The 24,811-nt window shown below is 41.0% G+C and overlaps 1 protein-coding gene across 1 annotated transcript in view; it reads left to right on the top strand.

Annotated features, from left to right (window-relative positions):
• The window catches only part of CRMP1 (collapsin response mediator protein 1), a 47,972-nt gene that overhangs the window by 7,826 nt on the left and 15,335 nt on the right, over positions 1-24,811 (top strand). Inside the window, exons 2-7 of the mRNA XM_035547301.1 lie at positions 7,781-7,869; positions 13,237-13,421; positions 14,962-15,126; positions 19,784-19,845; positions 20,957-21,037; positions 24,157-24,225. Of these exons, the coding sequence (XP_035403194.1) occupies positions 7,781-7,869; positions 13,237-13,421; positions 14,962-15,126; positions 19,784-19,845; positions 20,957-21,037; positions 24,157-24,225 (651 nt within the window). The remainder of the gene's footprint in view (positions 1-7,780; positions 7,870-13,236; positions 13,422-14,961; positions 15,127-19,783; positions 19,846-20,956; positions 21,038-24,156; positions 24,226-24,811) is intronic.

Here is a 24,811-nt window from a genome sequence, read left to right as displayed (position 1 = left end):
GGCAGTGAACCACTTTCCTGACGCATGAGGGGTCTGCTTTCTGCTTCTTTCATAAGCAAGTTTATACATACGGTGAAGGGAGGAACCTCATTTTCCTTTGCAGCGTTGGGAGCTAGAAGAGCCCACAGGCCTGTCAGGCACTCAGGCAGTGTGCGGCCTAGTTGGGATACATTTCTTGCTGCTTTTGCAGGTGTGAGAGAGGTGGAACTGAGAGAAGCAGCAAAATAATTTGTAGTTTTCTAATCTTGATACATGTAAAGATGGCAGCATTGTACCTTGGGACAGAGATACTTCAGGATTAGTTTTCCTCTTCTGTTACTGTGCTTGTAACCAGATGAAGTTTCAACCTGTAGTAAGTGTCCTGATGAGGCTTAAAGCCACAGCTCTTGCTTATATTTCTATCGAGTAATAAATATCCCCACAGTTTTCAGTAAAATCTACACTCTATAATCTTCTGAGTGTAATAGTGAGGACACAAATAAAGATGATGACTCTCACGCACCTTATTTGTGGCTGGCTCAGTGCTTAGAGCTGTAAGACTGTGGAAGAGTTGTTCCTGGACCAGTGCTCATACTGAGGGAGGTGTCATGACTTGCTGTGGCTGGCACATGTCTACATGCAAACAATATGCGTGTGCATGCACTGCATTTAGTTGATCATGAACCACCATTGCTAACACCATATTCAAGGATATATTCTTCTGTTTCTCTTGTTTCCACCTCCTCTGCCAGAGAAGGGGTTCCTTATGGTCTCAGCCAGATTTTGATTGTGTGTAGTGCCCCTGACTGGTGCCAAGGCTGATGTGTCCTGGCAACCTGGTGCAGGTTTCTGACCAGAACATAAATAAAACTGATTTTAATTCAGTGTCACGTAGTAGGAAGCCATGCTGAATTGCTGTTATTTTTTTCCCAGATTTAACCTTTCATGTGAATGGCTTGCTGAGATTTTGCTATCAGCTCTAATTGACATAACCGGTGTGTAACCCAAGAGATGTGTCTTATGATGCATGATGCAACGGCTTTAACCCTCCAGCCCATACTTAGGTGAAACTCCTGCTGATACCAATGAACTTTGTCATCAGTAAGATGTTTGTTGTGTTTCTGTCCAAAAAGCAAAGCAAAGATGACATTTACAGCAAAGAAATCCCCATGGAGTTTGAGCCGTAGGAGTAGTCCTTTTAGACTGTGTGATTAAGGACTGAAATTGCTAGATGAATAAAAAGCTCTGTCTCCAAAGGAGAAACAAAAGAACATTATATCTTTTAAATGAATAAAGATGAATGAATACATTGGCTACAGACCAAGATACAGCATTACTACAATCAACATAATCCTTCCTAAATGAATTGCCATATACCGGACCTTAAAAGCAGGATTCTCCATTAGTAGCCTAGCAGAAACGATGCCTCCAGGATACAGAGATTTACAAGGAATTCCCTCGGTTGATTCAGGGCTCACCCTAGCTAAAAATTACTTCCTATGGAGTGTAACCTAGACATAAAATTCAAGAGGGAGGGTAGTGCTGATTAAAAGCAGATCTTCTATAAGCAGACAGTACTTCATGAAATCCCATTTACAGCTCTTTGATCCTTATGAAAGGATTTTAAACAAGCATTCCTCCTGGGGAGGATGTCTTTCTTCCTTTGCCATTAAATTAAAAAATGTTCCTTATTTGTAAGTACTTTGGTAGAACCGAGGTAACTGAACTGTGTTGTGTCGCAACCGGTTCTGAGTCTGAGCAGCTCTGAAAATAGACAGCCAAATATCTTTTAAATCTCTCATTTATTATGGAAAATAACTGCAAGAACGGATGCATGGAAGTACAGAAGAGCTCTGAATATTTCCCTCCATTGTCTGCCAGTGGGAGTTTTGCTTTTGAGGCACTGCTCCCTCCCAAATATTCACATTGAGATTTTGATAGCCAAGGAGAACACAAACATCAGCCTGGGGATTTTGAACTTTACCTCTTAAAATGAGGATGTGCCTTTTTAACTCTCAGTGGTCCTTTTACAGTCTTGGTAACAAAGGATTCTACCTCTCAAATGCTGAAAAAGTAAAGAGGAATGCCTCGGCTGCATGTGTGATAACATAGCTTAATGCATTCTTATGTCTGTTATGTTTAACTTGATGTCTTTTAAACCATGTACTTACAGGCGGAGAACTGGAAATGGAGGTGGATTTAGAAGTTCACCTGTTCTCTAACTGCTATTTAGCATAAAATCCTTACTCATCTTCAGGGCCGTGAACTAATCTGGATTTTAGAGAATACGCCCATTGTTGCTGTGGAGATCTGAGGACAATGGTATATTCTAGTAAGTCCTTAGAATTATGCAAAGGGTGAAATTACTGTTGAGTGTTTCCTCCTTCTGTAGGACTGGAAAATTTGGGCTAAAAGTGTTGCAAAGACCTCTTCAGTTGGCAACGGCTGCAATGCAGCAATTGTAAAACTCCAAATCTAAACATGAAGCGGTGCTGAGACCCATTTTCTGGGTATGTCACATGAATTTCGTTGTAGTTAAATTGTAAAGCAAACTAAATAATTAAAAAGGCATTACTTGCTTGATTTAGAGCTGGAGGTTTAATACATAGACATTCCGTTTGTGAAAGAGAAGCAAAAATATAATAGCATATATCAGAGTTGCAGTCTGGACAGATGCTGCTATTTGGTTAAAATATAACTTCAAAATTTCTTTGAACGTTTTCATATGTCTAGAATAGATAATGTTAGATTCTTTCTTGCCTTTTTTTTCCCCTTCAAGCTCCATCTTGTGCTGTGTAGGTGTGGTTTTTCTCTGAAAGGTGTGTGCAAGTGCAGTACAATGGATATTGATGTTGCAGAGAAGTGTGTGTTTTACTATAGCTTGTGCTGCATTGTACTGTGGCGTGATGCACCAGGTTGAAATTACATTTGTTTAATGAATCTTATATCAGACAATGGCAGATTTATTTCTTCTGTTGCCGTGTTTTTCAGTAGTTCTAGAAGTAGATTGAGAATTGCACGTTTTTTTTGAAGATTTTTGTGTGTAATAATTTTAAATTTATGTGGCTTAAGTGCAGTAGGTGAATAAAAAAAAAAAAAAAAGGATAATTTTAAATTTCTTTGCAGTTGATCTTCCTCCGGCATTGTAATCTAACATTGGGATCGTATTTTCAAATTTTTCGGAGTTGAGTGATTTACTGACCGAAGGAATTTGACTTCCCTTGTAATTGTGCAGGGCCCTCTGCAAAATTCAGGACCACAGCGTGGGGTTCATCATCAGGATCATCTGGCAGGTTGATTCAGACCCTGTTTGTCTCTGCTGGCCCTTAACCATTGAGAATGTGAAAATATGGATATATTTCACGAAGAGCTAAGACAAACTGACTTAAAAAAAATCAAAACAGGCAATCTGTACAAATTGTCACCAGTTTACAGATGTTTCATGTTGCTCTTGCTGTAAAGCAAACAATAGTTGTAACTGAGCAAAAGCCTTGTGTGTGGGCAGACAGCCCCTCCTCCTGCAGCAAACGATGCTGAGGTTGTAGCATCTCCTTCTGCTGCCGTGAAAATTGCTGTCATGTCACTGGCTAAGCTCGGTGGCTTTGCTGCTAGATTAAGCAGGAAAAGCTAGCCTGAGATTAGCAAAAAAATCACCGGGAACGCAGCGTGCAGGGTTGGGAGGTGGAGAGCTGTGAACGATAGGAGTGGCTGTATCGTACTGAGCAGCAAGCCGAGCTGTGCAGTGCTGGAGCGCTTGTAAAATGGAGCTGTGGGGATGCACAAGACACGCATCGTTTCCTTGCTGAGCTGATGCGGTCTCATACCCAGCCCCAAAACCCGGAAGCGAACAGCTCCGCGTTGGTGCTGCCGCATCGATGCTGCAGTGATGGCTGGAGAGCCACCTCGACTCCAATCCTCCTGCTAAATGCTGAGCAATTGCATGAATCCACACCTCCCATGTCAATGAGCGCAGGGTTTTTATTGCCTTGAGTCTTGGCACCCGGTGAATTGCTCAGTTTTTATGCTCGTTGTAATTCCTCCTCTCTGTTTTGCTGTGTCCCTGCTGTCTCTCCTATATAAAGGTTTATACTGCTGTCACTGCCTGGGTTGAGTAATGAGCGTGCTGCTGTTTGTATTGTGAGAGCACCCGAAGGTCACCCCAGTGGCTGAGGGTACATCTGAGAGCTAGGCAAAGAAAATGGCCTGCCTTGAGGGATTTACAGCTGGGAAGGGGAAATATGGGCCAGCGCTGCATGATTAATTCATGAGTTTTGGGTCACTCCTCCCTCCCCCTGCTTTCCCAAGGGCACAGCAGACCGTGGCTGTCCTCCAGCCTGGAGTGTTAACAGGAAGAAGAGGACTTTGGTCACTAGTTTTTCTGGATGTTTGGCACTTGATAAGGAAAATTGCAAGCAGCCTGCCTGACATCAGGCCCCTGGTAAAGAGTAAATGGCCCCCGACCACACACAGCCAGCCTTTATGCTGGGGAATAAAGGCTAACCTACTTCTCAGTCCCTGTGTGCCCAGATTTCTGTCCAGGATCTCACTGCAGCAAGTACCAGTGACCTGGAACAGCGCAGGAAGCATCCTGGCACCAGTGGGCATCACAGCAGAGTAGGGGTGCAGCATCCCTTTGTGTTTTGGCCAGGGTCATGCCTGTGCCCAAAGCTTAGGCTGCGATGGGCTCTGATTATTCACATGTCAACCAAAGCTTACTTCATCAACAATTTCACAAATTGCTTGTAAGCATGAACCCACACCTCCCTATTAGCCAGTTATGCTTGTATCATTTTTCCAGCATGGTCATGGAAGTGCATCAGCAAGGACAGGTGCACACAGGCATTTGGTACTGCTGTTCAGGCTGGAGATGAGCCACTGCTGGTCCCCGCAGGGAGTACGGGGGCACAGCGTGCTGCTGAGATGTCTGTGCAGCACCCAAACCCAACCTGATTTGCTTGTGCCCGTGAGCACCGTCTGTGTAAATGTACCCAGCTTCGCTCCTGGCTTCTTGCGATCTGTAACACGTCCTACAGACGCACTTATGGTTTTGAGCGGTTGGGAAAAGTGCCAACAAAACCCTTTCCATCAGAATTTGCTGATTCACTGGGATCAAAATGTATGTCAGGGATGTTTCCGCATTGATCAGTCCTGATGAAAGCTGGGCACGGCTCCATGGACACCTGCCTGGTAGCTTGTGTCCCTGGTAGCTTGGCAGACTTGGGGAGCAGTGGGGAGCATCAAAATTTGTGGGGAATTTGGCAGCCTCATCTCCATCCCATGGCTTCCTGTTCCTGGCTGGGCACAGTCTTAGCCACAGGCCAGCTTAGATGCTGCTTCCTTTTGCAACAGTTTTGGGAGGTTTGTATTTTCTTTTGAGCAGGAAGATGTCAAGAATTTAAACATTGAAAGCCTCTGTAAAGTGCAGATTGCTTTCTTCACCAGAATTTCTTAGACCCTCTGAAATGCTGACTTTATAGCTAAACATTCAGTAATCCTTTATAAACTGTAAGTGAGACTTAATGTAATGGGTGACACATAATTGAGTGCTTTCTTGAAACTAGATTTGTATCCTTTTTGGTTTCAGATTCTTCTAATATGTTGTTTTGCCACATACATATATATATATAAAAGCATATAAAATCCTTATGTATACAGTTATTCTTCTGGGGTTGTGCGTTGTTTTATTTTAGTCTGTTTTATTTTCTCAGCCTGCTACATTTGTTTCTATGTATTATGCATCTTCTCCTAAGTGTAAAAAAAAAAAAAAAAAAAAAGAAAAAAAAGAGTAGAACATCTTGATGAGCATGCAGATTTAACTCATCATGCATGGCAGATGCGGTGCTCCGGGAGCATTCCCTGCCGGTGTCAATGAGCTCTTGCCTCTTTGTGGCAGGACAGTATTAATGTGTAGGAAGGCAATTGAATGAGCTTAGGAAGAGCTCACAGGATGGTGGTCTCTGCAGGTCAGTGGGCAGTGCAGTTCATCATCATGGTGAGGAGATGCTACTGCCAGCACATGGCAAAATTCATTACCTTTCAGGCTGCTGATTCACAAATGCTACAATTATAAGTGACAGTAGAGAGGCTGGGGAGAAAACATGGAGCCTGGTCTGGCAACTTGCAGAATGAGGACTTGCACTTGTCTCTGTGCCTCAGTGGAAGGGTGCCAACATGTGAGGCAGATCCCGGGGATGTATTTCAGTGCAGTTTTGGACCTTGATTTCCCCCCCAATGTCATCTGGCTGCTTCAGCACATGGAGAGGAGTCTCAAACTTTCTGTATATGTACTCTTTTGTCATGCACTGTATTTAAAATGTCTTTATAAATGATGGCTACTTTCTCCGTTCTTGCTTTTCTAGAATGATACAGAGGGGTACATAGGCTTCAAACCTACAAAACATTCAAGTACAAGCTCAATAGTAAATATTCAACGTTATGCCTGTAACTATGAAGTTGCATTGAAGAAAGGTTGTTACAACAACCCTAATTCTGACTTAGCATTTTTTTATCAATATTTTTTTTTAGGAGCTCTCGGTTGTTGCCCTGGTTTTATAGACGAGAAGGCATATCAGCTTGTTTAGTTGTTTTCTAAACTGGGAACTTGAGACACACGTGGTTTATATGTGTGAGTCATCCTGTAATTAAACCGTGAACTGAGTCTGGAGTGAGAAGTAATAAAGCATGGACAAAATGGAGATTGTGGGTTACTGTTTGGTGAGCCAAGGAATTAATTTATAATAAACAGCCTATTTATATATGAATGGGAAAAGAAGGTTCTGACTGCAGCATTCACTGTCACTTGGCAAATGCCTTTCCAAAGTATCATGCACTGAAGTTGCAGCCTTTCCTTGTCTCTGGGTAGGTGGTAGGGTGCTGGCGTTTCCAGTATGACTTCTTCAGTGGGGGAATTCAAATATTGGTTCTGGGGAATATAATGTGGTAAAAATTGTTTTCTGTAAAATCTGTGGGTTTTTTTGAGAACAGAGTGTAACCGTTTGAATAGAGAAAAATGAAAACAGATGATGGTTGTGAGCAGTGTCCCAGCAGACTTGATACAGAATCACAGAATCATTTAGGTTGGTCTGTTCCCGATGTACCACGTGCTATTTTAGGTAAACCTAACTTTGGAGACTGCACTCAGGGACTGATGCACAGCGTGGGGAGCCCCAGTGCAGACTGCCCCCAGCCACCTAACTTGTAACAACGTTTGGCACGTACCTGCAGGAATCATGAGCCGACAGACAGCAATTCCTTCGTCATGCCCTCAGTCTCCATGCAGAAACAGCCAACTAGAAACTGTTTTTTCTGCTGCACCTCTGTAACACAGTACAGGAAGCACAAGCTGTGGGCTGTGCAGCCTCTTCCAATCTTGTCTCTACCCGTTTGAAGCTCTGTCACTCTTCCAGGGGTGCTAAGAATCCCATTTGAGCTAATGGACAGTGTTGGGCAGTTTGGTCTCCAGGGTTCACATTCCTTTTTGGCCTCCTTAATGTAAGGTAGTGGTAAAAAGAGGATGGAGCAGGATTTCAAGTGTTTCTATGTTTTCTGCTTTGAGGGTAAAACTGTGTGACCATCGTGAGGCCTAATGTCCCAAAAGTCAGTCATAAGCACTCAGTGAAACTAAGTCTTTCTCTTCTACTGCGTATGTACCCCCCTGAATCTGTGGTATAGATCTATACTTAGGGTGAGTGTTTTGATGTTAATGGCTTTGCATATAGTATAAGCCTATTTGGTATTATCAATCTGTTGTTATGTTTACTATTTTGAACAAACCCACGTTTCTTCCTTTTTTTCCCCCCAGAGTGACCGACTACTCATTAAAGGTGGAAGAATTATCAATGATGACCACTCCTTCTATGCAGACATATACCTGGAAGATGGACTTATAAAGTTGGTTTTTTAAACATTGAACTTTTTTTGCATGCCTATTAGTATAGACTAATGTGATTTCTTGATTGTGTTGACCAGACATCTTGCAAACAGCATCTTGGTTATCTCTAGATGTGGGGTCATTGTAGAGGAGTGCTAAATAATGAAATTCTGCCATTTTATCCTTGCTAGGATTCAATAAGTAGAAAATACCTGTATTGTAAGTAGAGGATCTTTGCTCTTCGAGCAGTTCAGTTCTAGCTTCTTCCAAAACAGTCAAACTGAGGCAAAGACATAGGATCTCTCAAAGGAAGAAGTAATGGTCAGTGCATTGAATATTTTTTGAGTCCATGTATAGCAGGAGGGTTATTACAGCATTTTTACCCCCAAATCTAATCAGGGCAAATACAGACATGCTGTACGGTATTGTGCAGCACAGAAATATCAGTGTTATGTAATGCTGAGAGGGACTAACTCCTTCTCAGTCCTGCTGTTGGTTAATGCTGAAGTATAGCACATTCTGTTTGTACAACAGTGTTATATAATTCTCATATGTCCCTCTTTTTGCTTAGAAAAACTATTTGATCTTAAATCTTCACACAGTTAGAATCCTACAGACTTATTATGATATATAATATAGAAACTGGGAAAGTATTCTTAGCTAAATGTAAATAGATATTACTGAAAGCCCAGTAAACAGTAACAGAGATATCATGTAGCTCTACTGGTCACACCTTGACTTAGTGGGGATGAAGGATAACTTTGCTGAATTATGTATGTTTATAAGCACTATAATGTATACAAGGATTAAAACCTTTTTCTTGACTGCTAAACATTCTCCTTTCTGATCTAACAAGTTTGGTCTCCAGAGGCTAAAATTTATTGCACAGAAGTTTTATTATGGCTATATGGTAAATAATTAATTACATACTTGTTTCCAGAGCTCCTTTTCTTGAGAAGATATCATCAGATTAAAAATCTGCTTCTTTACATATTTGTGCCTACTTACATTATTCATGATTCAGGTTTTTTTTAACAGAAAAAATTTGGAACACTTTTATCCATGGACTGTATGGTTTTCTTTTTAGTATTTCACTCTGCTTTTCCAGATATAGTGTAATATGCATTGCAGAAGAAACAAAATGAACCTGTTGTTATAAGTAGAGAAGGCACAAAATTTTGAACACATACCTTTTTTTTTTTAAGAGCAACAATTAATCAAGTTGTACTCTATGATAGATATTTTAGTTGATTTTTTTTCTGCTTTTGTTTGTTCAGATGCACGTTTTCTGTTAATACTTGTGAGCATCAGAACTGATGTAGCAACTAAGTGCATGAGATGCTGAGTCTGAAACTGCTGTGAATTTTTGGCCTCGATTCCAGAAATGCAGTGGTACTCCTTAGGAAGGTTAGCAATGCCAAGTTTTCAGCTGCCCTGCCATTTAGCAGCCCTTTGTTAAGTACATAGACTCCCTCTGAAATCTGTACCTCTGCAATGTATCCCAGCTGCTGAAGATAGCTAGGATTAATAATGAATGTATGGATGATACCTTAATTTTTAAAACTCCTTTATCTTTCCCAGAGGGGGCAAATTTGCTGTTCAACATCAAGACTGGTGTCCTGAGTTTAGGTGACCTGACATTTTTCTGTGCAAGCTGCAAGAAGTCCTGCTCTGAAACACTCAGCTGCTAATTTGTGAGCACAGCCTGATGCGAGAGGGGCTTGGCTCCTAGCTCTGTTCAGATGATAAACTCTGCAGCCCAGGAAAGTGCTGTATTTTCTGGGATTGGTCTTTTTCAGTTTCTCCAGCTGAAACTGCCCATTGTGTCTAAATGGTTAACATAGTTGTTCAGTGTTGCTCAAGATCCTTTGGAGCTGGATCTTGAACCTCAGGCAGCCACATTTCAGTTGTGTCCTAACCCTCCGGCTGCAGATCCTACTGTTAACACAGAATTCTTTCCACAAAATGGAATGGACACTAAACCACTGAGCCCCAAATAGGCAATAGTTTGATGGCTTTGCTGGGATATAAAAGATCGGGGTTTGTTTTACTGTTCTGCAGTGGAAACTGATTAGAAGATAGAGGGTTGCATTTCTCTTGCAGTCTAATGAAATAGAGTAGGGTCTTTTTAGGCCTGTGTACCTGCAAATTGTTCTGCAGAGAGGCATGTACACTTAAACTTGAATGCATTTGAAGATTGTCTATAGTTTGGAGGATGGTAGATGCTTTTTCCAATCTATCAAGGCTCAAACTGGCTCCCTTGCTACAAGGGAGCACTGGTACATGTGCATTTTTTCCAGCTGTAATTTAAGCCATGAATTTTTGAGTGAAATTCACACTCAAATAGCAGCTGAGAGACTATTCTTCATTATCTAAATAGTAATTCAGATATTTAGTAATTTAAATTACTGTTATTACATAAATAATATATTTTGCCTACATGTATCCTGTCTTTCTCATCCACATAAGGAAATGAGCCTTGGTCTCGGTGTGAAGCAGTAGGTCACACTGTCTGCTGTTTGCTGTCCTCTGCTCCATCCCTGCGAAAGGAAGGTTTTGGGTCACTCCTGGCGGGTGGGGACTACCAAGTGTGCAGGATGGGTGGCTGGGGACCAGAGCTGGACAGACGACAAGCCAAGCTAGAGGGAGCCTGAGGTGTCTAAAAGAGACCTGGGCTTGATAATGACTGAAATAACTCCATTATTGGGGGAGTTTTCCAGCTTTCTCAAGTTAAGCTTATGAAGAGTTGGAAGCCTGATGTTTCCCTTGTGTTTAAATCAGCCTGCGTATGACAGAATGTGCCAGCTTGCTCAGTTGAAGATTATAGACTGCATCAATCCATCAGTCTGAGTTTTCTAGTTTGCTAAGTTGCTGGTGCATCAGAAAAGCAGCTCAATCGTTTATGCAGTGCCTAGAATAGAGTTATCTGTGCTATTGTATTTTTTCACCCACAAGTAACTGAACCCCATTCTTATTAACATACAGTTAGTATTAACGAGTTAGCAATTCAGGAATCCTGTCACATTATCCTACTCTGTGTTTGAGTCAGTCAGAGTAAAAATAACCTTGGATGCCAGTGAAGATGAGCCTTCTCCGAGCCTTAATCTTGAAGGCAGGGCAACAGATGAGACAGGATCCCGGCAGGTGATAGCACAGCATCATCCACAAAGGCTATTTGGTTCCATTTCACTTCAGGTGACTTCGGCTATTGCCAAATAAGCTGATACTCGATGGTACACGGAAAATAATGAGCAATGAGTCATCAAAAAACTTCATACTTAGCACCCTTTTGCTTTGTTAGGATGTGTGTCCTCTTGAATAGGGAACTGGTAGATATTGGTTGTGGGGAAAAAAAAAAAAGTGAATTGCTTTTATATTTTTGCATAGGTTTGCTTTAATAATGTTATTTTTAGAAGGTGTGGTAGTCCTTGGAGTGCAATTCCAGCGTAAACATTTTTAAGTGAGATTGGTCAGAGTAATTTTTTTTCCACTTCCAAGTTTTGTAGCCACACAAGCACTGTACAATACTTGAGGATTGTTCTGATTAAAATTTTGGGAATGGATTCCACTAACAAAAATTGGTGCCACGCCATTATTATCCGTGGGTCTACATAACTTTATACAAGCTCCCAATCTGCTCGTGGGTTGGAGTGCCTTACGGTATGCCTTTGCAATTCAAATTTTGACAATAGAGAAGCTTCTTGCAACACGTTTGTGCAATTTGATGTGCTGTGCTGCTTCCGCATATCGATTCCGTGTTTGTCATGGTATCATCAGCACTCCTCCCAGCTGTAAACAGGTTACAGCATGCTCCCAGTGCTTTATGTGTTTATGAGTATTAGACATCAGACGTGGGGTTGTTTCAACGGGCTTCAAGCTGTGATATTACCAACTCTCACAAGCTAAGCACTTTTGGATTTGTTTAGCACTGAGCAATTGAGACCACAGCTCCGGCTGCTGCTGGGGAGTTTGCTCACGGAATGGCTCTGCTTCTCTCCAGCCAAAACCCACAGCACTGGGGAACCTAGCTGCTGGAGGTGACATTTTTGCACAGGGTATAAATAGCCCCAAGAGGTCAATACTTTTTTTTTTTTTTATTAACTCTGGTGGTTTGGCCAAATTCCAATTTGAATAATTACCCTGTTTTTTTTTTTGTCCCGTCCCCCCCCGCTGGCTTTAATTAACAGTTATATTCGTTTTCTGTTCTAACTTGTGATTGGCTGTTAATCAGGTGCTGTGTTTTGTTCCATAGGTGGGAGTTGCATTTTCATATGAGAGAAACAGATTGAGCAGCACAGATGTCTGGGGTGTTTGTTTAGCTGAGGGTAAACGTTATTTTATCCCAGACAAAAGGAAATTAGGACAGGGACTGTGTCAGCAATATGAGATAAACAACTGAACTTAAACTATGTTATAGTTATCTCTAAGCCCAGATAGATTACAGATAACAGTGCAGAGACATGGCTCCCACACAGAACAGTACATTTTCCTGTTTGGAATCATACAAAATAGACTTATGAAAACATAACGTGACTTGAAAAGCTAAAGGTTAATTTACTTACAGTTATGTCCATGAACACTGAAAGTATTTTAAGTATCTAGAATTTGCTTGATATCAACCTGGGGACAGATTAATACTTTTAATAGTGAAAACAATCCTGTTTTGAAGAACTAAAAGGGGAAAGATAGCAGCAGGTAATTGACATTGTTTCCACACAGTTGTGCAGTATGTTTCACTAAGCTTTAATTGTGGGAGGATGAAGAATATGTGACTTGGTAGACTAGAGTTGTTTGACTCTCAAATGTGTATTTCTGTATCTTAGCACATTTAGATGTTGTTTTAAGGGTAAATTTGCATTGCTTGATTACAAAGTAATTATGATTCCTTTCTGATACACCTTTTGCTTCTGCTGTATATTTACAATTCCAGCTTACTGTCATATTTGATCTATGTTTTTCCATTTTCATTTAAGAACTTAATGTAAAATATTGGAGCCTCCAAGAGAAAGTTAACCCCAGATATCTGTCCTTGTTGAAAGATAGGACACTTAAGTCTCACCCTGAATCATATATAAATAATAATAATAATTTAAAAAATCATTTTTTAATGCTGGTGCATTACAGCTTCCTTATTGGCTGCTAGAGCAATAAGATAAGCAATAAGAGCACGTGGCCCAGCTACACAGGCTCTCAGGGATGCTTTGTTCTGCCAGGGCAGTGCACGGCAGCCAGAGCAGGTGTTTGAATTTCTCCTTTCCTTTGGGGTCTCAGTTCTTTCTGTCTCTTGTATGGTCCCTAGGTTTCTCTCCACTATGTGCCTCAAATAGCTTCTGTCCCCTTTGGTTCTTTGCTTAAGTAAAATAATACTGCCTTTCTTTGCTGCCTAGGCAAATAGGAGAGAATCTGATTGTACCTGGAGGAGTCAAGACCATAGAGGCTAATGGGCGTATGGTTATTCCTGGCGGAATAGATGTCAACACTTACCTACAAAAGCCCTACCAAGGAATGACTGCTGTTGATGACTTCTATCAAGGCACAAAAGCAGCACTAGCAGGGGGCACCACTATGATCAGTGAGTATTGGCAATGCTAATTCTTCCCACCCCAAGTTGAAGACCATGTATCATTGGTGGGGATAGCTACAGGAGGCTCCATACTGATACTCTGAGATCTTTTCCAGTGAATCTTCACATTTCTGGGCACTATGTTGGGAATTCATTGAGCACTGTGACCCGGGGCTGGTCTGAAAATGAACCTACACTCAGAAAGAAACAACAGCATAGGGAACTGTCTCTTGGATTTCCCTCTGAAATACAGAACAAGCATAAGGGATAATATACATTTTTTTATTTTTTTAAAAACAATGTAGTTAATGCTATAGCTATATGTTATAGAAAATCTGGCAAAAATCTGTTGTTTCCACCTAGTGACATTTCAGGGGCTTTGGAAATAACAAGATGCTTATTTCTGAACTTGGATGTGGAACAAAGAGTTGAAGAAGTCCTCACTGGAAATGTCCTGGAATCCTTGGTGAAAGGGAGAAGTGTTTCTAATTGTTAAATACCCTTCCTCCGTGTACTATATGGCAGGAAAAGATTTATCTCTCTCCTACCAGTAGCAGTTTGACCCTTCACTAGACTTTGAGAGGCAGTTGTTCAGGTGACAAATTGTCTTAGCTTCTTTGTGCAGAGGAGCTGCCCCTCTGGGGTAGAGGTTTGCTCCCTCTGAATTGAGATGTAGCTACTTTTGATGAGTGGTGTTATCTATTACCTATGTTCAGAAGCAAATATCAGCTGAAAGGATGTCTGACAATAAGCACAAAATACACTGCTGTTCATTGCTTTTGTTAGCAATTTTTTCAGTGTATGTTCTTCTATTCAAGCTTCCTGTGATACATTAGGTTTACATATGCCATCAGTAAGCACATTTTTGTTTCCATACATTCTTTTGACCTAGCTCTTCAAAAGGATAAGTATATATAGTCATGTTCTTATTTTATATCATTTGACGTTGTGACATTATCAGATGCAGAAATCTTAAGACAGTGAAGATGTGTTGTTACAGCATATTCAATCTGCCATGTAGTGTGGCTGATCTTTTTGTGCTCTACATCCTCTCTGTTCAAATATTTGGCCGTATTTCCAATTCTGACTGCTGAGAAAGCATTCAGCATCTTCAGTGATCCGTTGGTAAGGCAGAGTGAGCCAATTCAATGACTATGATGGACTGGTTAATAATAATGCTAACTGTGAAATACATAGAAATGGACACACCAGACAATGAATACAGCTAAGTCCAGAACCTTAAGACTCTCAGAAAACTGTAAATGGAAAGATAAATATGCCCTAAATGGTGAGATGTTTGGGTCTCCCACTGTGCATCTATTGCTGCACCAAGCAGCTTGCCAAAAAACCTCACTTTTAGTGTAGACTATCCACAAAGTCTGTGATGCCTGATACAACAGGATCTGGCTAACATCCCAAAGTTACTGTCTCCACACAAACTGACACAAAGGCTGCTGTTTTGGCCAAGATTCTTGAAGGTTAATTACAGGAACTAAGGAAATCTGAGCAGTGTGTAGTCTGGGTAACAGACACTGAATCTCTTTTTCAGTTGACCATGTGCTTCCCGAACCTGGATCGAGTTTACTGACCTCCTTTGAGAAGTGGCACGAGGCAGCTGACACCAAATCTTGTTGTGATTATTCTCTCCATGTGGATATCACTAGCTGGTATGATGGAATTCGAGAAGAGCTGGAAGTACTGGTGCAAGATAAAGGTTAGTGAGTGAAAACAAACAGTATTTTTGTTTTTATTGAAATGTGAAATGTCATACAGAGGTGAAATGAATGATGTTAAAGAATACATCGTCTAGAAAAGAAATGCACAGGTGCTGGATATGCTGTCCAAGATTGTGCCCTACCTTGAACTTTTTGTATTCCCTTGCTGCTTTTGCTGCTTTGTAAAATGGACCATGTATGTTATCAGACACTAACATACCGTTTTACACTTGCTTTTACATGTGGAAGTAGGCTCAGACATTGCATAATGAGACTTTATTTTAAGAGAAAATTCAGAGAGCAGCATTTAAGGTAATCATCAGTCATCTTATTTCATGAATGGAGAGAATGAGACATTGAGTTCAGATTTTTACTAGACTGGAACCTGTCCATTTTTAGCTTCATCAAATCAACCCCAAATATGAAAGGCCAGGTCAGCATATGTGTCTGAGAAATTTACATCACAGGCTGTTGCTAATTCCTCAGCAGTTGTCTGAGATACTTTACTTCTGCTAGAAATTTTTATAAAACGTGGCTATGTTTTTAAAATAGGTTCAAATTATTGAAGAAAAGAGAGCCTAAAGTTAGGTACCTAATAATGAAAAAGCGTCCTGATTTTCTCAAGTGTTTGGTCTCCAGTGGCTTTCCCTGAAGTTACTGGAAAATGATTTGTATCAGGACTCACAAAACCTAGGTCACTAATTTAGGAATCTAAATTCAGGATACAGTTCAATTAACAGGTCTACTGTCATGTGAGATACTGTAGGTTACCCTATCCGGACTCCAGCTACCATTCGGGACTAGGACAGATAAAACAGCTCATAAATCCTCTTCCACGCCTGCCACTTGAGTTTGGAAGTGTCCTATATGGCAGGCATCTTGGTAGCACCATATGCCTATGTGCGGGCAATTAAATCTAGCCTTCAGAAAGTAAGTTTTGGTCTAGTTCCTGCCTAACAGTGTGGATTTTCTGTCCAGAAGCATATTTTTTCAAATGTTTTTCACTTGATATTTTCTTTGCAAATGTATGGATATTAATTAGGGAAATCTTTTCTGAAAATATAAAAAATATTTTCTTAAGTAAATCATAACAACCTTTTTGTTAGGAAGTCTTAGTATGTATATGCATATTTGTTTGGTGTAGTGCTAGTGATGACTTAGATTTGAAAAATTCTCTTCATGTAGAAATATACCATCAAAGTAGAAAATTTAAGCAAAATCCTATTTTTTTGAGTGAGCAGTTGTTCACTGAGTTACTATGGAGGTGAAGTCACATAGAGGAATTTATTCTGTATCACAGCGTGGTAGCTGTACATGTGCTGTATAACCAGTGTTTAGGCAACAAAACTCTTCAATCAGCAAGATTACACATAATTTAGACAAACTGCTACTGGTCTTACATAGGTCTTTATATATAGGTGATTTTTACAAGGTGATGACATCTGTTGACACTGATGGTGCTGTTTCCCTGTTATCAGTGTTAACATGGATACACTGCTGTGCATTAGCTGACCATCAGGCAAGTGTACTGTGCCTTGTTTCAAAGGGTGGGTGTTATTTTCCAGAACACGTGGATTACGGACAGCTCCACACTCTCACATGTGCCTGGGGCTTACGTTAAAAGCCTGGTGCAGACAGTTGGGTTAACAGTTTTTTCCGACTGTGGAAAAGTGAATTTTCAATATACCTCTGACCTGCCTTCACTTTTCAGGGGAAGCAGGAATCAGTTGATTGGTTCCTGAAGTGGGATGTATGATGTGGCCCTTGGCGGCCTCTTTGGTTGCAGCAGCACTAGGAGGTCACCTTTGTTCTCATGGATGCTGCAATATGGCTCAGTTAGTCAATGAGAATTACTCTCATGTGCGAGGAGGCACAAGGTATGGGAGAGTATGAAAGCATGAGCACAATAGGAAATATTTCAGATTAACAGTTAATATTTGCTGATAATTGGAAACATTTGAGCCAGCTGGTTCAAATAGACTTGATGTGAATGGGGTGACACTGGTTTTCATCATCTGAGAATCCGGGTTGAATTTGTTCTCGGCTGATTGTCTGGTGGGTGAGTTAGGCAAGGAGCAGGGCTCAGTTAATCACATTTCAGTGCTCTGTGCACCTAATACTACCTTGGCTCATATGAGTAACAGGAGCTGCTGATGAGGTGCCCTGTCATGAGGTATAATTTACTAATTAATCAGTTTTAAATCAAAATCAATACAAAGATAATTTAAAGAGACACAGGCTTTGGATGGGCCTGGAGGTTTTTAGAGCCAAATGTGGATTTGTAAAGAATCAGACTTGTAGCAGTTCAGCAGCTGATTTGTGACTGTGATTCTCTAATGTATGTAAAGGAACAACAGCCTGAACTGTGTTGACAGAGGCCTTGATGATTCCTTTAACTACTGTTCTTTTTCACTGTTAAAAAATTGTTTGAAATTTGCAGAGGATTCTGTTGAGCACTCTTGGTGTGAGAACAAGCATCTACGCATGACATGGGAAAGAGTATAGTATGCAACGAATGTTAAACATGAAGTTAAATATGCAGTGAACTAGGTCTTTTAAAAAGCCACATATTCCCAGTGAGAAGATCAAGGCACCAGACCTAGGCATTGGGCAAAAAATCTCAAGCTGGATATCTGTGTATGTAAATTGGTGTTATTTTACTATGGTTATCTTGCAAAGGCACTGTCTTTGCAAGATTGGATGGTTTAAGCTATCTTTCCTGTTAGCAGTAAAGGCAGCCTGTGAAGTGCCCTTTCATTTTGTGTGTATCTGATGTGGTTTTTGGTTTACATCAGTGACCTCTGCTTCTGCAACCTCTGCTTCTGCACTGCGGGAGCTGTCAGAAAGGGAGCAGGCTCAAGGTCCCACAACAGGGTCCCTTCTGAGATGCTTTCTACTCTCATATGGAGTTCAGGGACAACATTACCTTGAGTGGGAGCAAAACTCATCGTCATGTTTCCAAGGTCAGAAAAGGGCCTAAAAGAAATCGGAAGAGAATTTTTGATACTTGGGCAATGTGTGTCTTCCAACCATAATACCTAGAGAAAACTGCCTTACCTCCTGCAGGGCTGTGGTTAAATGAATTACCTTTGGCTAGATCTCAGTGGATAAGGGAGAGCAATAGGTCACCTAGCTCTTTACTTACAGAGAAATGCATACAAGAGGATTCAGTCACAAGCTGTCACTAAGGCTAGTCTGCGTGGCTTGGACTAGCTTTGATATTGGTCACCCGTGCAGAAAGGTGGCTCCCAGGTGCAGCTAACATCTAAGACACTGTGGGGGATTGTGAAGAGAAAACAGAGCTTTCCTCAAAGGCTGGTTGGGCAGATGTGCTGAACGCTGCTGTAGTCAGTCAGAGGGTAGACAGGACTGCAGGTGTGAGGCTGTAAGCATTGGTCTCAGGGAAAACATAGTTAAACTTCAAGATTTTAAAGCTGGGACATACTGACTGCATTGAAACTGTATGATATGGAACAGGCTGAGGCATTACAATTAGTAAAGCCCATGTATGTTTTATGGGATCCTGAGAAACAGAAACAAAGACTCACCAGCTGAGGGGGCTCCATGGTTCAGGGTGGATTTGCTCGGGTTGGCAGTCAGTGAGGAGGGGCCAGCTCCCCCTTCATATTTATCCTGAGCTGCCTGGCCTTAGTAGGAAGACGTAATACCAGGGATCATTTCAAGGTTTTATCCTTCGTGTATCCCAGGGTATTTTAGCCTTATAATTGTGAATAAGCAAGCCCTGTGCATGACTGTGAGCAACCAAACCCTCTGCTTGAGGATATAGCTGTGCACGTCTAGACCCATGAAGAAGGTGTATCTTCATCAGGGAGCCTTATTCGTTCAGCATAACCAATGTGAATAGTATGCACAGTTCTCTTTCTTATTTCCTTCTGCCACAGGAAGCACAGTTTTCCTGACAGCTGTTTTGAAATGCAGCATACATGGCTTAGCTTGGAATTTACTTTTCTTTGAAGCTAGAAAACTGAGATCAGTCCCTGTACTAAGCTGGAGATGTTGTCAGTAGACTAAAGAGTAACGCAAGTTTATAACTAATATAAATTCATACGTACAGAAGATATCAACAGAAGATGTCTGGAATTCCCATTCCCTTAAAATATGAAGCTGTGTAATCCCTCTGTGCAAATCTTTGAAACAAATAGCAAAACGTAGTGGTGTGAGTACAGTTGATACTTGGCCACCAACACTCAACACTAGCATTTCTTACTGATTTCTAAAATTTGGTGCTGTCATCCTTCATGGTTCTGTATTGCTGCCAACATAAATCCTTCCATCTTTGGAATGTGGAGGGAGATGTATGGCAAGCTGCCCTTTGTAGCTGATTTCAGGCTTTGATTCTGAGTCTGGTATCAGCTCAGCTGGCTCCAAACAATCTCATCTGCAGTGGTGGCTGGGTTGCTCCAGGGCTGAACACTGCAATCCACAGAGTCCAGCAAATTCCCTCTGAAAAGAGGGGATTTAGGCTTCTGGTCATAGTAGCTGTAAGACAGCTGTGGAGTCCTGCTTTATTTCTGTCATTCATTGGTGAAATTCCTTATGAATAATGTATGATCTGTTTTTCCTGATTGGTTTTGTTCAAATACAATTTAAGAATCCACTTAACCTGACAACGCTTTTGCATTTTGTCTTGAACAGGTGTTAACTCTTTTCAAGTCTACATGGCCTACAAAGATCTCTACCAAATGTCTGACAGCCAGGTATTGCTCTGAATGTTTCTCATTGCTGTGATCTGTCTTTTCTTCTGTGATCTCCCTCCTGTCAGTTGGGGAGCTGCTAAGATTGAATCCCAGAGGAACTTTTCCAGTGGTCTGAGTGGCACTGATGAGAATTTGCAGCTGAGGAGTTTTTCTTCTCTGAAGGGCCAGTGCTGAGAGGTGGTGAAAATCTGAATGTGTTCCATAGAGTGTATGACTTTCAACTTCTGCAAGGATTATTTGGTGTCCCTGACATTGTAACTGCTCAGCACTGCCCAAGATTTTGCCCTCCACTTTACTTTGCCTTTCAAGAACTCTATGTCAGAGAGGGAGAAAATGGTGAAACACATGAGGCAGTGACAGTTCTGAGATTTCAAGAGTTTCTCAGTTGCTGCAAACAGCTAAATAGTGTTGCTGTTTGGGGGAGATGGCCTTTTCTCATTAGGGCTGGAGATAACAATGAGCTTGTTTCTCCAGTGCTCATTACAGATTCCACCCTCTTCAGCTTTCCCATTCAAAAGTATCAGGTCATTATAAATGGACAATGGCATCTGTTAGTAATAATAATGTTTGCTTATTCAGTTGAGAAAATGTTTAAATTGTACTGATTCCTAGAGCTATAGCTCTCAGTCTCTTAAATAACTGATGCTACACCTCCAATACATGTGGTTTTAATTGCAATTTTAGACAAAATAATACATATATATTCTCTGGGAGGCAGTGCACACCAGCTTCATGTCCTGGTTGGAATTACCAGAAGTGCTTCAAAATGTTAAATGTGCAGCTGGACTAATGCTTGTTACCCTGTGCAAATGCACATGTTGCAAGCTATGTATTCTGCCCCATTTAATACTAGCTGAAGTGATGTAGAGAGAAAGCGGGCACTGAAGAAACCTTGTCTTTGATATTTGATCTGTGTTTGAAAAATGTGTTACTGTGTTACTTAAGTCTGATTTATGCAAAGAATACATTAGCTCAATACCTGTTGAAAAGGGAACTACGATTTCAGTAAGTCTAATATCAGAAAATTTCAGTAAAAGCAATCTGAACAGAGTTCTGAGTGTGAATGTGTTTTCCTTATTCAGCGGTATTTCCTTCTTTGTACCACCTGCAGCTCTATGAAGCCTTCACCTTTCTAAAAAGTCTTGGGGCTGTGATCCTGGTGCATGCTGAAAATGGAGACTTGATAGCTCAGGTGAGTGAACTGTGATTTTTGCTTCACTTTGTGAGAAGATTCACACAAGAGATGGGAAGTAAAAGGCCCTCCAGTCTGAGTATAGGTAGGAAAAAAGGGAACTAGCTAGTAAGCACATTTATTGAGCCTGATGCCTTATGCACTGCTGGTGTAAACCCTGGCATGAGAGGATGGAGGCCCTTCTGCATGCTTTGGCAGAGCATCTGTGAGGTATAGCTGTGATCCAGACAGCTCCTTGCCTTGGCTGCAAATGGGGAGTGGTGAGGGGGACAGAAGGAAACAAGATCTCTTCTGAATCCAGCAGACACAAGTGAAGCAGAACAACCTAAAGCCTTACTCAGAGATTTCGGGGGACAGAAAGTGGATGCGTGAAACTTTATGCTAATGTCTCTTGTTGCAACTATCAGCATAAATATTATAGTGAATTTAGAGCAGGTGGTAAAGCTCTCAGAACTATTTTTTTTGAGAATATTCTTATAGATCTCTGAGGTTTGAGTATAAGAATCCACAATGATCTTCAAACATTTAAAAACTGTGCATTGAAGTATAAGTCATGTTTTTAAAGACACCTCCCAGAACCAGAAAAGTGGAATCAAATTCAATGTGTTCCATTAAAAAGTCCCAGATCCCCAGTGACCTCTTTGCAGGTAAGGTCTCCCAAGTAGGGATTATCCTCACACTAAAGCGTGATCTGTGCAACAGCAGCAGATCGAAAGAGGTATCCCAAGGACAGTAGTCAATAGTAAATCTCTCACTGGTCCTTCTGAGGAGAGGATTCCCCTATAAAACAGAATGGGGAGGTCTGACTGGGTATCGTTATGAGTGCATATATCTGGGACAGATGAATATTTAAAGGCTGTAGCAGAGATGTCTCACTCCTCTGGTCCCTTGTATGTGTGTAGAGCACCTCAGGTATCTGTGAGGCTCTGAGTGAGCTGACTGATTTATCTGCTCAGCTCTTTATCTGCTGGTTTATCAGCTAAAGACTAAGCAACAGAGCTGACAGGGAAATTACAATAACAATAGCTGAAAACAAGTTGTCTTTGAGCTCTACACTCGGGAAGCAACATGCTTGTTGTCTCATGCATAAGGGAGGCTCTTAAGTGAATGTTTGAATGACTGTGAGCGTATAAGCACTCTTGCCCGTAAGGGTTTATTTTGTTGTTTTCCCCTCAGTGGGATTTCTGTCTTTTACCTATGTGGTACGAACTTACTGCCTTTAACAGCCTTCTTTCCCTAGGTCAAGTTTGGCCAAAATAACCACTGGACTCCAAAGATACTAGTGAGGAGTCAGCAGGCACATACAGCGCAGCTGTATCTTTTTCCCATTAAAACCAAGTGAAAACTGTCATTTGGATTCAAGAGAAAAACAATGCTGATTTTCCATGAAGACTAGCATGATTTAAAACTACCAATGTATATAATTTATAATTTTAGCATGACAGTAGATGTCCAGTGGAAGCAAAATCAATAATAATAAACATAACTCAGTATTACTGTATGAATGGCAAACTGAAACAAATCAAATGGCACCCATGATGTTTTGATATGTGCTCCATTAAAATCAATGTACACTTGTGGAATTGCATTTTTGATAAAAATCTGTTTGTTAGCTTTTTCTTTGATCAGCTTTAACATACAGCTATAGAATATGAGCATACAGGAAAGAAACATTAGGAAAAGAGGAAGCAGTAAAGAAATGTGAATTACGTTATACATCAACATATTTCCCCAGCGTTGCCATGTCTTATAAAATCAATCTGTTCCTTATGTTTTTATTTAGAAGGATTATTTGGATGGTGAAAAGAAAGCTGGGTGCAGAGGTGTTTTGCAGGACTATCTCATGTGGAAATAAAAATTTGATCTTATCAAACAAATACTCTATCATACTAGCACTATCAAATCCTCTTACAGTGAAAAAATTTATATGATCTGATTTTATGACTTCCTTCAAGATGCAAATGGATCCTATTCTGCTGTCTTGCTATTTTTTGTATTATATGGATGCAACTGTTTATTTTTTATTGTATTTTAATTATCTGAAGTCTAACTCACAGTGTTTAGAACTGTTGCATTAATGATTTAGAACATCTGCTTTTAAGAATATCTATGAAACATTATGATTTTCCAACCAAAATAATCTTTATTACACAGCCGAATTAATACATTCCTATTAATCAGCTTTGATTGCAGAGAAGGCAAAAGTATACGTGAATATTAACTTAGGTTTTGCTTGAGTATATTGGTAATGTGTGAGCTTTGCACCCCTGGGGACCTGGGATCAAATATTTATTAGATGACATAGTAAAGTATGTTCGGTAACTCCATGCTTGTCTCTTGGGGACATTTGTTTGTGTCAGAGACATTACAGTTGTTGCACTCTGCTCGTTACCTGTGGGCACAGCAGGCCAGGGTTTGAGGGACGTTAGCAGCTCTGTTCCCACATCTGCTCTCTTAGCAGACCTGTACCAAACTCAGATCAGAAGTGGCTGAATAACACTTTCTACAAGGGAGCTTTATTCCAATACCACTGCTTGGTCTTAAATTAAAGAAAAGCGAAGCTCCTTTTCTGTTTAAAAAAATTGACCTAATTGCACCAAAGCTTGGTAGCACAGATTTTTAATGACAAACCCACATTGGTCCTAAGCAGGGCTTTTTGGTGTGGACACAGTGCCCTTACAACTGGAGTGCACTTTTTTACTTTCATGGAAACATAATCTTAGTGATTCCCTCTGTAGGAAAAAAAGTGTAACAGAAAGCTCAATGACAAAGGCAAGACTTTATTTGATGAAGTGACAGCAATGCTAAAACTTTAATGAAGATAACAGCACTTCATAGGTTGCAGACAGAAAGGAACTTCTGGGAGTAAAGAAAGAATTGCAGGATGGAAATATTCATAATTACTATTTAAAATATTGGTTGAAGCCTGTTCCCTAGGCTGGTGTCTTGGTGTCAGATAGGACTTTCTGGAAGACAGAGACTTCAGCAGGCTTACACAGCTGCATTTGCACTAACAGAAAAGGGACGGTCAGAAAGCACGGCTGTTAGCCTGCTGGGGGCTAACTGGTACAAGAGTCTTGTCCTGGCGAGGTTGTCAGTATTTATCTGTTTTGTTCCAGGAACAAAAACGCATCCTGGAGATGGGAATCACGGGACCCGAGGGACATGCCCTGAGCAGGCCCGAGGAGGTAAGAGGCTTCTCTCCTCTTGTCGTTCATGGAAATCTTTTGTCAGGCACATTGTACCCCTGCGTGGCCTCTGTACGTGCAGGTGACAGATGGGTGCATGGGGTAGATAGTCTGTTTCTCCCATGACTTCCAGAATTACTCAAAATTGTGTAAGTCCAGGTCCCCTTCAGCCTTTTTGTATGAAATACCCTTCTGCTGCCGGCCACGGGTGCATCCCCGCAGGCCTGAGGTGTCCTTGTGCTCTGTCACAGCTCCACCACCGCGCTGTGCCAGGCCTGCAGGCCTTTTGGACTGTGACCCCAGCGGTTTGGTCTGTGACTACAAATACCGGGCTGAATTTCAGATTTCTCTCCGTTTCCAAATCCCATTTCAGCTGTGCTCTGACTCTCTAGGATTGGAGAAGGCATAGCAGGCTGAATGCCAGCAGCACAGCTTATGGGATAGACTTTGAGTTTACCGGATTCATTAAATTGCCTTGGATGAAAACCTCCTATACAATGCCTGTATACGTATATGCTGTGCATAAATGTTCGCCAACATATGAATCTATGTTTATGTCAGCAGATACATTTGTAGTAGAAATGCA

This window comes from Cygnus atratus, chromosome 4 (assembly GCF_013377495.2).
Source record: "Cygnus atratus isolate AKBS03 ecotype Queensland, Australia chromosome 4, CAtr_DNAZoo_HiC_assembly, whole genome shotgun sequence".
NCBI lineage: Eukaryota > Metazoa > Chordata > Aves > Anseriformes > Anatidae > Cygnus > Cygnus atratus.
Note: the sequence above shows the minus strand (reverse complement) of the source record. Positions and strands in the feature narration are given on the sequence as shown.